The sequence below is a fragment of the Cryptomeria japonica genome, chromosome 4, assembly GCF_030272615.1.
Source record: "Cryptomeria japonica chromosome 4, Sugi_1.0, whole genome shotgun sequence".
NCBI lineage: Eukaryota > Viridiplantae > Streptophyta > Pinopsida > Cupressales > Cupressaceae > Cryptomeria > Cryptomeria japonica.
In genome coordinates, this window is record NC_081408.1 from 407,622,895 (window position 1) to 407,637,985 (window position 15,091).

Below are 15,091 nucleotides of genomic sequence, written 5' to 3' on the forward strand. Positions count from 1 at the left end.
TATGATAAGATTATTATACTCAAAGACATATTTACCAATGATTTCATTATCTACTATAAATAAATATTATAAAATAATATATATGATAAGATTATTATGCTCCAAGACATATTTACCAATGCATACATATCTACTATAAAAAAATAATTATGCATATTAAATAATAATACATAATATGCATAATAAGTTCTCCGCTACTACATATATTATCCCTTGCCCTCCTTTGGGTTTTGAACTTGTGACCTATCTTTCAAGAGCACAAGTTCTCCACCACTAAGCCAATTTAACTAAATAGAGATAAAAATTACCACACAAGCTTAGATTTTTTTTATTTTACCACTTATCATTCATATAAATTTTATAATTATTTTATAATTATTTTCTTTATGAAATTATATATACAAAATCCCTCCATACGACCCTACCCTTAAAAGTGCTCCAAAACTTCATTGTCAAGCCTTCTCGATAGTTAACGTGAAATTTAAAAGTTCTCGGGCAATTAGCAGAATCAAAAGCCGAACGAACAGGAAGGAAACGGTAATTACGGTGAACCAAAAAATAGAGTTGTTTAAACTTGAGTTTACGTTAACTCTGAGGTTTGGTTAAGGTACGAAGACAAATAATTGGAAAAATAGACTGGATTTTGAAAAGGAAAATGAACCTCAAAAACAAATGGATTTTCTTTAAGCGGAGAAATTGGGATGCTTGGATTTTTTCTTTGAAAGGAGAAATCGACTTGGTATACCTGCCTCATCTACATTAACTTACTTGTTTATGATTTTGATGAATGTTGATGACGATGGCGATGACGATGGTGATGAAAAATAGATGAAACAAACAGTTCGATCCGAGAGAGAAGGGACAGCACGATGGAGAGGGATAATAACAAGTGGGGGACTTGGGAAGAACTGCTTCTGGGAAGTGCAGTGAAAAGGCATGGAACAAACAATTGGGATTCCGTTGCAATGGAGGTTCAGGCCAGGAAGTTGTCACCATTTGCTTTCTCTTCACAGGTGAGGATTCATTCTTAGCGCCATGCTCGCCTTTCCTTCTTCATCTGATTATCACTCACCAGTTGCAAGGTCTTGTTTTTATGTAGGATTGTAAGGCCAAGTATCATGTCCTCCAAGGCAGATTCAATAATAGTTGCAGGTGGGTGGGCTTCCATTTGGGCTTTTTCTTGTCTCACTGGGGTGGGTTTGTTGAGATTTGATTTGGGTGGTTAAAATTTGCAGCAACAGCAATGGCATGCCTTTGTTGGAGGAGCTCAGGAAGCTGAGGGTTTCTCATCTCAAGAGAGAGCTTCAACGCTATGATGATTCTATTGTGTATGCCCCCTTGTGACCACCATTGGATATTAGTTTCTGTTTAGTAGTGGGATTGGGTACCTTATGACTTTTGCTTGTGTTGCAGCTCTCTGGAGTCGAAGCTGAAAAGGCTCAAGGCCGAACGGGAGCAGGGTCGGGTGAAACAGGAAGAGGATCTGCGTTTGGGCAAGGCAGATCTGCAGTCGGGGTTGCATGAGAAACAAGATCCGCCACAACTAGGTGTTGTCCCTTGCGTTGAAGCTTCTCTCCCCACGCCCACATCCATTCCCCTTAAGTCTGGGGTTGAAGGTTGTGCGCCAGCCTCCCCTTTGGATTCCTATTATGGAAGCTCTGAGACAACAGCCAAGGACCAATCTCACAGGACGAAAGAGGACTTGCCAGAATCTACGGATGTGCAATCACAAAGACTGACAAGGCCATCAGGTGGCTTCCAAGAGGGCAGCGCTGAATCCAGAGAAATTGGAGAGGACCAACTAGAGGAGGAAGCTGGAAAAGGAATCTCCGAAAGTGGGGTTAACAGGAAAGAAGGACAGCTCGATTCGAGTGATGTTTTGAGCTCTGCAGAATATTCGACCAGAAGAAGAAGAGAGGGGGATGGTGATGGGGAAGGGGATGGGGAAGGGGATGGCAGCAGCCATGCAGATGAAGACGAAGATGAAGGTGAAGATGTTGAAGGGCGGGAGAAGGATTCTGTTGGGGGTTGCCAATGGAATCATCAGCAGCAGCAGCAACACCAAAAGTGTTCAGGCGAAAGCCAAGGTGCGGAAACAGATGAAATGTCCAGCATGAGCCAGAGAAGCCGAAGGGAGGCCAAGGTACCTGGCAAACTGCTCCCTCTCCTCGAGTGTTTGAGGACTATCAGTGCCCACAAGTTTGGCCCCATCTTCAAACATAGGCTACAATCACAGGTTTGATCACTATGCCCTCTCTTTATGACTGCTTTTTCAAACCCAAATTTCACAACTGGACATTTAGGCCTCTGCCTAAAACTTTTCGTAACTTCACCGATAGCTGCTGCTTCGTACTTTCAGGCTTTTCATGCCCGGATCCGGGCTTTGTAATTTGCTTTTTGAGTATAAATTGATCTGCTGACGAGCATCAATCGCACCATTAATTTATATTTTTTGCAGGGTGAGGTCTACCGAAGCATGATTCGAAGACACATGGACTTAGCTATGGTGAGATCAAAGCTCGAGGAAGGCTCCTACTCTGGCAGTCTGGAATTCTTCAGAGATGTGCTTCTGGTGTTTAACAATGCGCTTGTGTATTATCCAAAGTCTTCTCAGGAGTTTGGAGCCGCATATGTGCTTCGTGAACTAGCCACCAAGGAAATGGTAAATATTTTCCAAACAGAGGCTCTGTTGAAACAGGAAGGCCCATCCACCAGAAAGAGGGAGCCCAGAAAGGGTCCGGAGCTGAAACCCATTATTGTTTGCAGAAAGAGAAGTGCAAGCGGTGAAAGCCACGTGGACCGTCCTAAAAGCACACAACAATCATCAACATCTGCTCTTGCTGCCACACAGATGCAACAATCTGATAGTGGTAAACAAGTTGAGATGAAGGATGCAGAGGTCAATGAAATCAAGGCTGCAAAAGGAAAAGTGGAGGAGGGCTCAAAAATCCCTGCACAGTCACCTCTTAACAACACTCCTGACTCACAATCACAACAGAAAACTCCAGATACCATGTTGGCTGGTTCAAATTCAATCAAACGCAATGCCAACCAGCAGAGTAAGTCACAACTGTTGACAGTGGGCACGAACAAAAGTGTCATGGATACACACAATCCTGATCGTCCCATTAAAAAAAACACAAAGAAAACTTTCAACACCGACTCTAGACGGGATAGCAGCAGCAGCATCCATGATCTGGGTGAGTTTGTTGCATCGAACAAGATCTCCGAAAGTGCTATTAGACCAAAGAAGAGCGGTGGCATAAAGATTGAACCTTCTAAAACTAGTAGCCCAATTATGGAAACCAAGAACATTAGCAGCAACCATAGACAAGACAGGAAGAAAGATCAAGAGTTGAATATGCCTAACAAGCAATCAGTAACAGCCAATGCTACTAGTCACGTACATTCTCCTCTGAAGAGAGGAGTGGGAAGGCCACCAAAGCATGCTCAACAAAAACAACACCAGCAGCAGCAAGAAGCAGAAGAATCCGAACTTTTAGTTAGCAAACCAAGGAAAAAGGCTAGAAGATGATTATGTTTTTGATGCCACATATATCAACTGATCTAGGTACCTGCTTCCTCGTTGGAGCCAAAAGCTAGAAATTATGTTCATTTACCATTTGTAACTAGTAATGGTGATTGGAGTTCTAAGTATTGATGTCCTGTAATTTACTCTTGCCTTCTCAACATGGAAAAATCCTTGTTTCTGTGTATTTTTGGGAGGGTCTATCTCAAACTCACATAACTGCTGTTTAGCTACTTGATATTAGAGTGCAATTCCAATTTCATTCTTTATGGTTTTGGGGTCTTGCATTCAACAATCAACAAGATTTAATTTCTGGTGATTATTGAAAACTATTTAACTTCAACAACAAAACTCTTATTTTATAAGACAATGTAGTTCAATTAATTAATAGAATTAAAAATTCAAGCCCCGATTCTATGGGGTCAACAAATTCAATAGCTTTGTTATGAATATTTATAATTGTGCCAAATACCATTGTTTCAATATAGCAATTTATTTTTTAATTATATATGTTATTGGTTTGTGGTTTATGCTTTGTTAAATATGGCTCATTTATTGTTTTTTATAAATTTTATTTAGTATCTTTATATTTATTAACATGCATTTGATTTTATCCTATCCATATACAATTCCATGAAGAAGTTATTGTTAGTCATTTATTGCATTCATATCTTACATATCTATACATTTAATCCCTACCTTTAAGATGGATTCTTATTTCAGACCAATCTCAAAACATCCAAGTTTAATCTTGAGAGGTTTGAGATTCACTCTAAAATTTCAAAATTCAAAATTCTAGATCATAACCTTTTCTTACTAATTGTTGAGAGCCAACTTAATACACATTAGTGTGACATTATTATGTCTTCTTGCTAGTAAACTCTTGAGAATTATGTCACACTTGTATAAAAAAATGACCAACACAATCAAATTTTCAATTTGGACGACTTAACAAAGCTACATTTATATTTTAAATTTTAAAATGATGTAAAATAATGAAATATCAAAATTTTCATGCAGTTTATGTTTAGAATTTTTTTTTTATGTTTATTAGATTTTACTTTATTTTTAAATTTAAAAGAAAAAATTGAATTGGTGAAAATATTTTTTAAAAGTGAGATTGATAGATGTTGGAAAAGAAAATAAAGTATAATTCTACAATAGCAACTTAAAAAATCTAGTGACTATTCTATGCTTTATTGTTAAAGGGTTTCAGATACCTTCAAAACCTGTTATTACCTTAATAAAAAACTTTAAAAATCTTGTATATGAAAAAAATAAAAAATAAAAAAAATTGATAAATTTTTTTAATATTTTTTAAATTAAATTAATCAAAAAAATTTAGTTTTAATGTGATATCAACTTTTGTCTTAATTTTATATAATTAGAAAAAGTTCATCCTTTTGGAGAAGATTGTCATCTAATGTATCATATATTTTTAAAAAGTTTTACAAAAAGGTAATTTTAGATTTTCATGGAATTACTCTTGGTGTGAGAAATATGAAGTTGAAGTTGTGTTTTGTTGGATTTGCTCCAAAAGAGAGGTTAAGATGTTGCATAGGCTACCACATAAATAATTTAAGGGGAAAGGTTTTCGTTTAAAGTCCTTTGGCCCAAAACATTGCATTCTAACTCAATAAGTCATGCATTTTATAATTAAAAAATGTTCATTTAGTGGTTTCAAGAAAAAATGTTTCACCCAAAACTCATTTTGCCTTTGTGGCACATAGTTTTGGGCGAACTTGTATAGTTTAAAATCATTTAGGAGGAAACATCTTAGCTCAAAACTATTTTGCTAGCCAAAAGTCTAACACAAGTCTCAATTCATAAATTATTACAAGAAGGAATCACTCAAAGAACATTTCAATTTAGAGTCTAAAAATGATCAATTTGTATTGAAATCTACAAATAGATCATTTAAATGCTTAAGAATATTGTATTTGAAAATTTTTCCACGACCATAAAGTTAACCCATTCAAGGGGTGCCTTAGGAGGACTTGACCCTAGAGAATAAGCAACTTCTATAAAGGTATTTATATATCAAAGATAAGGGTAAAGCTACTTTTAGAGGTCTATTGTTTGTCAAACCAATCCTACACAACATATCATTTCCATGATGCTCCAATTTGACCCATGGATATTTTTTGGTATTGTATAGAGCTGGAGACTCATTACATTGCATGCATTCATTTAATGTATCTAGATGATTAAAATTTGCGACATTAACATTTATTCTTCAGCATTGTTCCCAAAGCCAAGTGCCATATCCCTTAGTATTTAATTTTTAATCAACATTTCAATTTATCCTTTCCCAGCTTTTATTGATTTTATTGCTTTAATATAACTCATGTAAAATAGACTTTATTCCCTTACATTTTGGTGAACCAAATGTGAATTGGACACATATCCACCTCATTCAAACAAGGCTTGATGCTCATCTATATCTCAACAATTAAATGCTAGACCATAAGTCATGACCAACCCCTTGACTCTAGCGAGATAGAAATCACATCAATCAATTATAAGTACTTACACTGATGGGATGCTTTGTTAAGAATAGGAACACTATAGGGGACATTGTCCCCCAATTGGGAGGCACATGATCCTCCATAATCCTCAAGTATAATTATAATGACGTAGTTACTAATGCTAAGGGTCTTGGTTAGGGGATACTCAATCTCACAACCCATGGACACATACCCATATTCACATACACAATTTATGGAAACAAGAAATAAAATACAATGGATAAATAATTATTTTCCTTTATAAACCTTTGGAGGATAAATTGGTTAATTGTCGGGTACCATGCCCTATTACACACACACACACACACACACACACACACACACACACACACCTATTTTATGTTCAACTTGTACATGGCCATTTGCCTCACCATTTTCTACCTACTTATCACCTTTTGAAAGTCTAAATCCTTCGACCTTCACTTTGCACCTTGTGAGGTTTCTCTTGGCTTATATCTCCTGCCAACATAGTTGTTCAACTAGGTATATGCCCTAGTAGATCAAGTCCTAGTTCACTACTTCCTCATGGAACCCTCCAATAGTTGCAACTATCTCTTTATCAACCTAAATGTCTTTTTGATTGGCCTTCTCTATTTGGCCCTTCTACATGTCTTCGCTAAAGACAATCTTTCTCCCAACATAAGGCTCTTCTTTTATCCCTTAATTCTTGTTTTCTAGTCATTGCTCATGGGATCTTAGGATATAATTTCGGCATAAAATATCTTGACCATTAAACTGATATAGCCCATGCCTTCCCTATCATAGCAACTCATTATACCTTCGATGTTATCTAGTGCCTATTAATAAATCCTTGGGTTATTCAAATCTTTGATGTTTTTAATCTATTTGTTATGATTGAGGTACTTATCCACTCGTGCATTCATCCTTGTTATATACCATTCACTTATATGCATTCCTACTTGTTGGCTTCTTCCAACACATCCATACCATGTTGCTTTCACTCATCCCCTTGGCCTCCTTTTTTTACTTCATATGCTTTTGTGCATGGCTTGTGGTATTCTTCTTTCATAACATATCTCTTTCCCTTCCTAGTGATGTCCTTTAATCTCACACTTTTACTTCATCTTGGTGCTTATGACCTTCTTACATGCTTTCCTTCTTGTGTTGCTTCTTCTCATGCCCTTTTCTCTTTGTTCAACAATCTACTTGATTAGCTTTAGTTTGGAACATCCATTTGACTACATCATGATCAACACTTCAATCAAATTGTCGTAGTTTGGTGATTTGTCAAGTTAACTTTGTGTTTGATATTTTTTATTGTTGGTCCGTACACTCAACGATTTGTGTCCCTATCCCATGCTACCTCTCACTCTTGTGTATGGCCTTCATGCACTTCTTTCTTAGCCATTTTTCTCTTTGGTTGCTTCAACGATCTACCTTAACACTTGAATCTTTTTCTAGCACCTTCTTTTCCTTACACCTTTGTTCCTGGTTGATGATTGTATACAATCTTATTTTCCTCAAAAATGTCCTTGCATAATACTCCCTAGAAAATATAGGAAATGAATCCTCTGTGTAGTGTTGTAAATTGCATCCCTATGCAATTTCTTGCTCAGCTAGGCTCCATTTTAGAATTCCTCAACCTCCATGTTTGATATGCTTGATCCAACTACAATTTTGCATCTCTTTCCGACATCTCCTTCCCAAATTGGGGTCACATTGGGGGGATTGGGTAAATCAGATTGACCTAGTCCCTAATGTTTGGCCCCAAATTCAAATCACATGATGCTTAGGATGGTTGAGCATGAAATCTTTTCCCATGTTGGTCTGCTCTGAGTTTTGCACCCTGAAATGTTTGAGAGATGTATATAAACAAGGTATGTTAGACAATTTAGATAACCGGAAGACAACTGAGAGGGGGGGGGGGGGTGAATCAGTTGTCACAGATTACCAGAAGCATTAGCAATTTAAACTTTAATACCGGAACCCAAAACAATAATACCAGAATAGCAATTAATCCAATTAAGCATAAACAATAATCATAGAATAAAAGCCACCCACACAACACCAAGATTTGTATGTGGAAAACCCGGTAAAGGGAAAAACCACAGTGGGAAGCCTACCCACAGTTAGATAATACTTCTACAGTAAGTATGTGAACTACAATGAAGGGGCTTGCACTTGAAGGGAGGCCAACAACCTAGAGCACGTCGCTCATCACAAAAGGAGCCTCACTGACTACATATAGATCCATACTACAATCCAGAGAAGTGTTGAACTGCAAAAGATAGCATCTCCTATGCCTGAGTACAGTTCCGGTTAAGCTCAATACCGGAGGACTAAATCCTCTTACAAAAACCCAATTCGATCTCCAATGATCAACCAACTCCTCTGCCTGAATGATATTACATTATTCACACATTACATTCCTTGACCATGACCTCTTACATTAACCATGATGATCTACAATGAGATCTTACATCTATTTATACAAATCCTCGACCATAAACAATCAGGTCAGCCACCAGACAATAAGTCGATTACATAATTACAAACCATGTCGGCCTTAGACCAAACAAGTAATAACAACACATAAGACATCCCAAAAATACAACAATAAGTCCTATTCACACCTTACATTAATGTCGATCCATAACCTAGATCAACTGGGACCAAGTATAGGTCCACACGCTTCAGCAATGATCTCCAAATGCCAAGTCTCGAACATGATTACCAACAACATCCTGAAACTCCATCATAAGCTACACCAACACCACTTATGTAATTCATCAAAGATCTCCACCAAAAGCTCTGTCGGTGAAACCCTCGTCAGAACCAGAAACCAAGCTTCTAAGCAAGCAGGATAGCATCCAATCTCCAGACCAAAACCAACTAATCAAGTATGAGTATAAGCATTATGAACAAACCAATTCCATTACTAGATTATACCAGAGCCTGTTGGATCATGCCAGATCCAAGTTAACTAGAAACCACTCAGCCTACTAGAACCAGAAGGGTGCTAGTAAAGCATCCAAACAGATAGTGTTGACATCAATGACAAAAAATCAATGCAACACATAATCAATTCCACCAAATGGCCAACAATCTCCCCCTTTGGCATTGATGGCAACACTAGATGTGAAAAACATCTAAGTACCAAGAAATGCCAAACAAGTCTCCCCCTATGGAAGACATCCAACAATCTCCTGCATATAGCTATAAATATCAATATCTCTCCCCCTTAACATTTGTCATTTTCTTCCTTTACCTTTTTCACATCACTATCTCTCCCCCTTTGACATCAATGCTTGAAATCTGACAGAAATATCAAAGCAAAAACATAAGCCTCTGAATCTCAAAGCTGACTACTCCCCCTGAGCAGTAGCATCCCACATCAATGCCGGAATGAATAGTATCTCTGATAATGCATGTCGGACTGATGCCAAACCGCATCAATCAAGTCTCTATCGGAGGGGCAGAAACCTATTAGGAACTGGAAGGGAAACTGAGAGGGGGGAGTGAATTAGTTGTCAATGAATTTCAACTCAATTATAACTTAATCAAACTTGATACTTAATACCGATAAACCAAAATTAATGTCGGTTAACAGATTAGCAGTTAATATCAATACCGGTGAAACTTAATGCATGAATCAGAAAGAGAAACAAAATCCACAACACATAACACAGAGATTTTGACGTGGAAACCCTGTAAGGGGAAAAACCACAATGGGAAACCTTACCCACAATCAGATGATACTACAACATATAGTATGTGTATACAAATGGGGTCTGCACATGCAGAAAGGCCAACCGCCTAGAGCACACTGCTCAAATGGGAGTCGCAATGACTATAGTAGGATGGTTAAATCCTAGAATAATGTACTGCTCAAAATAGCATCTCCAATGCTGGATTCAGTACCGGTTAAGCTCTGATAAACACCTTCAAACCTTCCTTGAACCATCTCTATGGTCTGCTCATATGATCTTCAATATTCACACATACCATGTTACAATACCATACCATAACCATATCCATGTTTGTCATCTCACAAATGAGATCTTACATATATACAAAACCTAAGACCAAATGTGTAGGTCGGCTCATTAAGAATATTACAATTAAATAAATTACAAATAAGTCTTGATGTGATGCATCATGTTGGCTCCATACATTTACAACAATATCCAATCAATAAATAATCTCCATAATGTGTCGTGCTGATTTGGAATAGATAATGCATACTGGTCCATAACCTAGACCAATCTACCGATAACAATAAATATGTCAACCCGATTAGACCAATAACCAAAACACCAAAACCAAGTATCCAAACCATGTCTTCGACATAATCAAGTGATTTCCAGATGATAACAAGTCATCATCAGTGTCAATGAACAATATAACCTGCCAGTGAACATATACCAGTGACTGTGCATAAGTCATTGACCTTGCTAGTGAACACAATGTGTCGGTTCAATAGTAAACCATTATAACCATAATGCTAAATCAACAATGTAGATCTCCAGAAGGATAAGTGTTGACATCAATGACAAAACTAATGCAACACATCCATAATACCAACAATCTCCCCCTTTAGCATTGATGGCAACACTAGATGGAAAAACATCTAAGTGCCAAAGCAAAATGCCAAAAACCAAAAACCAACAATCTCCAAAATAGATCAATACCAGAAATCAAAATCAAAATACAAAGAGTATATATCTCTCCCCCAATGAATAATGTCTCATATATCTCTCTCCCAAGAATTTTTTTCCATAGATTTCTCTCCCCCTTTGACATCAAATGCCAAAGCAATAAAAAATACCAGAACATACAACCAACTACTCCCCCTGAGAAGTAGCTCTCCTCCATCAAAGCCGGAAAAAATATTTCTCTGTTAGTTTCTGTCGGTTTGATGTCAATCTTCAATTATCTAAGTCTCTGCCGATGAGGGTATTACCCCAAGCTGCTCTCTGAGATATTCAAAGGTTTCCTTAGGCAAAGGCTTTGTAAAGATATCTGCAATCTTCTCTTTAGTATTCACATAAACCATTCTTACTTCTTTTGCTTCAACATTCTCTTTCAGAAAGTTATATTTGATAGAAACATGCTTAGTCTTAGAGTGAAATATCGGATTCTTTGATATATCAATTGTTGTTGAATTATCACAATAAATGGTTATAGGTTCTTTGCATTTTACCTTTATGTCCTTCAACATTTGCTTAATCCATAATACTTGAGTACAATTAGTTGTTGTTGCAACATATTCTAATTCTGTTGTTGATAATGATGTACAACTCTGCTTCTTGCTTATCCATGAAATCAATCTGCTACCAAGAAAGAATGCTCTTCCAGTGGTACTCTTTCTATCATCTACATCTCCTGCCCAATTTGCATCGGTGTATCCACATAAATCAAAAATTTCATCTTTAGGATACCATAAACCAATATTTGTTGTGCCTTGTAGATACCGGAAAATCTTTTTTACTGCTGATTCATGATTTTATTTAGTATTACCCTGAAATCTTGAAATAATACATACTGCATTCATTATATTAGGTCTGGTTTGTGTCAAATACAATAAACCTCCAATCATAGATTTGTATCTTGTCAGATTAACAGGAGCTGAATCGTCCTTCAATGTCAATTTATCAGTTGTAGTCATAGGAGTACTTATCGGTTTAGAGTTTTCCATACCAAATTTCTTCATTAGTTCCTTTAAGTATTTTGTTTGACATATGAATATACCTCTATCAGTTTGTGAAATCTGCAATCCTAAAAAGAATTTTATCTCCCCGCATCTTGTTAGCAAAGTCCTTACACAATCCACCTTCTCCTCCCAAAATGATATCATAAAAAAAAACTTCAATAACCAAGATGTCATCATTAGTCACTTTGAAATATACCAATTGTTAGGAGCCGGAAGGGCAACTGAGAGGGGAGTGGGGGGGGGGGGGGGGGGGTGAATCAGTTGTCAATGAATTTCAACTCAATTATAACTTAATCAAACTTGATACTTAATACCGGTAAACCAAGCTTAATGCTAGTTAACGGATTGGCAGTTAATATCAATATCGATGAAACTTAATGCATGAATCAGAAAGAGAAACAACATCCACAACACATAACACAGAGATTTTGACATGGAAACCCTGTAAGGGGAAAAACCATGGTGGGAAACCTTGCCCACAATCAAATGATACTACTACAGATAGTATGTATATACAAATGGGGTCTGCACATGCAGAAAGGCCAACCGCCTAGAGCACACTGCTCAAATGGGAGTTGCAATGACTATAGTAGGATGGTTAAATCCTGGAATAATGTACTGCTCAAAATAGCATCTCCAATGCTGCATTCAATACTGGTTAAGCTCTGATAAACACCTTCAAACTTTCCTTGAACCTTCTCTATGGTCTGCTCATATGATCTTCAATATTCACACATACCATGTTACAATACCATACCATAACCATATCCTTGTCTGTCATCTCACAAATGAGATCTTACATATATACAAAACCTAAGACCAAATGTGTAGGTCGGCTCACTAAGAATATTACAATTAAATCCATTACAAATAAGTCTTGATGCGATGCATCATGTTGGCTCAATACATTTACAACAATATCCAATCAATAAATCATCTCCATAATGTGTCATGCTGATCTGGAATAGATAACGCATACCAGTCCATAACCTAGACCAATCTGCCAGTAACAACAAATATGTCAACCCGATTAGACCAATAACCAAAACACCAAAACCAAGTATCCAAACCATGTCTTCAACATAATCAAGTGATTTTCAGATGATAACAAGTCACCATTAGTGCCGGTGAACCATATAACCTGTTGGTGAACATATACCAGTGATTGTGTATAAGTCACTGACCTTGCCGATGAACACAATGTGTCGGTTCAACAGTAAACCAATATAACCATAATGCTAAATCAACAATGTAGATCTCCAAAAGGATAACCAGAAGACAACTAAGAGGGGGGGGGGGGTGAATTAGTTGTCACAGATTACCAGAAGCATTAGCAATTTAAACTTTAATATCAAAACCCAAAACAATAATACCGGAATAGCAGTTAATCCAATTAAGCATAAACAATAATCACATAATAAAAGCCACCCACACAACACCAAGATTTGTATGTGGAAAACCCGGTAAAGGGAAAAACCATGGTGGGAAGCCTACCCACAGTTAGATAATACTTCTACAGTAAGTATGTGAACTACAATGAAGGCTTTCACTTGAAGGAAGGCCAATAGCCTAGAGCACACTGCTAATCACAAAGGAGCCTCACTGACTGCATATAAATCCAGAGAAGTGTTGAACTGCAAAAGATAGCATCTCCTATGCCCAAGTACAGTTTCGGTTAAGCTCAATACCAGAGGACTAAATCCTCTTACACAAACCCAATTCGATCTCCAATGATCGACCAACTCCTCTGCCTGAATGATATTACATTATTCACACATTACATTCCTTGACCATGACCTCTTACATTAACCATGATGATCTATAGTGAGATCTTACATCTATTTATACAAACCCTCGACCATAAACAATCAAGTCGGTCACTAGACAATAAGTCAATTACATAATTACAAACCATGTCGGCCTTAGACCAAACAAGTAATAACAACACATAAGACATCCCAAAAATACAACAATAAGTCCTATTCACACGTTACATTAATGTTGGTCCATAACCTAGATCAACCGGGACCAAGTATAGGTCCACATGCTTCAGCAATGATCTCCAAATGCCAAGTCTTGAACATGATTACCAACAACATCCTGAAACTCCACCAGAAGCTGTACCAACACCACTTATGCAATTCATCAAATATCTCCACCAAAAGCTCTGTCGATGAAACCCTTACCGGAACCAGAAACCAAGCTTCTAAGCAAGCGAGATAGCATCCAATATCCAGACCAAAACCAGCTGATCAAGTATGAGTATAAGCATTATGAACAAACCAATTCCATTACTAGATTATACCGGAGCCTGCCAGATCATACCAGATCCAAGTTAACCAAAAACCACTCAACCTACCGGAACCAGAAGGGTGCCGGTAAAGCATCCAAACAGATAGTGTTGACATCAATGACAAAACATCAATGCAACACATAATCAATTCCACCAAATGGCAAACAAGGTATCCTCCTCAATTTGGGAAATAAATCAGTAACTCGACCAAAGGCTACTCAATTCAATTCAAGAGCAAGAGATCAAGCATCAAGGCACTGAAGACTAGGAGTGTTTGGAAGATCTATGCATTTGTGATGGCCTCCATCATCTTCTATTCCTAAGTTCAACTACATTCAAGACAACATCATATCTTCATGAGCATTTCAATATCAAGGAAGGTTTTGTAAAGGTATAAGCATTTCATTCTCAATTCAAGCCTCTGTTATACATCAACATGCTTTTTTTTCATGTTCAATTCAATTCAATTTCAAGGTTGATTCCAAAACCAGGGTTTGACCTAAGCAAACCCCTTTCTACCCAACATTTCCTCTCTTTTGTGTGTGCAGGAACAAGTGGCAAACCCACGGAAAGAGGTACCGACTAATTAGAAGGAGAGTTATAGTCTGCAATTCATCGAAGCCAAAACTATCAGGACTCTGTTGATTAGATCAATCCAATCTCAGGACTTTGTCAATCAGATTGACCTAGTCCTCCCATTTCTGCCTCAAATTTGGACTGCAGGTTAGTCTCAATCTACTCTATTGTCTCCTTTTCTGGAACTGGTTTTCTATTTTACTGTTTCCCTATGCATGCTGAAAGTTGTTCATCTTAGCTTATTTTCATTTATTAACAATTGTATAGTCATCTTTCAAATACCCTAGAGCGAAGGATCATTGCATCCACTTTGTGCTTGAGTCTTCTTGACCCTAGTGGATCATCTTCCTTCCAATGGTAAGGTAGGGCATTGAAATAGTTTCCTTGTTTGCATGCATAAACTTGAGATCCCTATTTTCCCCACCTTACACTCTCATTATCTTGTAGTATTCTTACTCTCAACCTATTCATCAAGGCTTCTTTACTTTTAG

The 15,091-nt window shown here is 37.3% G+C and overlaps 1 protein-coding gene across 2 annotated transcripts; it reads left to right on the top strand.

Moving 5' to 3' along the window:
• Window positions 1-651: 651 nt before the first annotated feature.
• On the top strand, window positions 652-3,786 carry LOC131050574 (uncharacterized). Of its 2 annotated transcripts, none has more exons than XM_057984770.2 (5): window positions 652-1,013; window positions 1,100-1,152; window positions 1,236-1,328; window positions 1,414-2,236; window positions 2,459-3,786. In XM_057984770.2, exons 1-5 carry the CDS (start codon window positions 870-872, stop codon window positions 3,533-3,535), a joined length of 2,190 nt encoding a protein of 729 aa, XP_057840753.2. In that variant the 5' UTR covers window positions 652-869; the 3' UTR covers window positions 3,536-3,786. The 2 variants fall into 2 exon arrangements, with proteins under 2 accessions (XP_057840753.2, XP_057840754.2); XM_057984771.2 differs by having other exon boundaries at window positions 1,242-1,328.
• Window positions 3,787-15,091: the final 11,305 nt, after the last annotated feature.

What these genes read in the sequence shown, in the direction of transcription:
- LOC131050574 (XM_057984770.2), top strand. Translation starts at nt 870, where the DNA reads ATGGAGAGGGATAATAACAAGTGGGGGACTTGGGAAGAACTGCTTCTG. An exon ending in CATTTGCTTTCTCTTCACAG is followed by an intron (nt 1,014 to 1,099) that starts GTGAGGATTCAT and finishes GTTTTTATGTAG; the next exon opens with GATTGTAAGGCCAAGTATCA. An exon ending in AACATAGGCTACAATCACAG is followed by an intron (nt 2,237 to 2,458) that starts GTTTGATCACTA and finishes TATTTTTTGCAG; the next exon opens with GGTGAGGTCTACCGAAGCAT.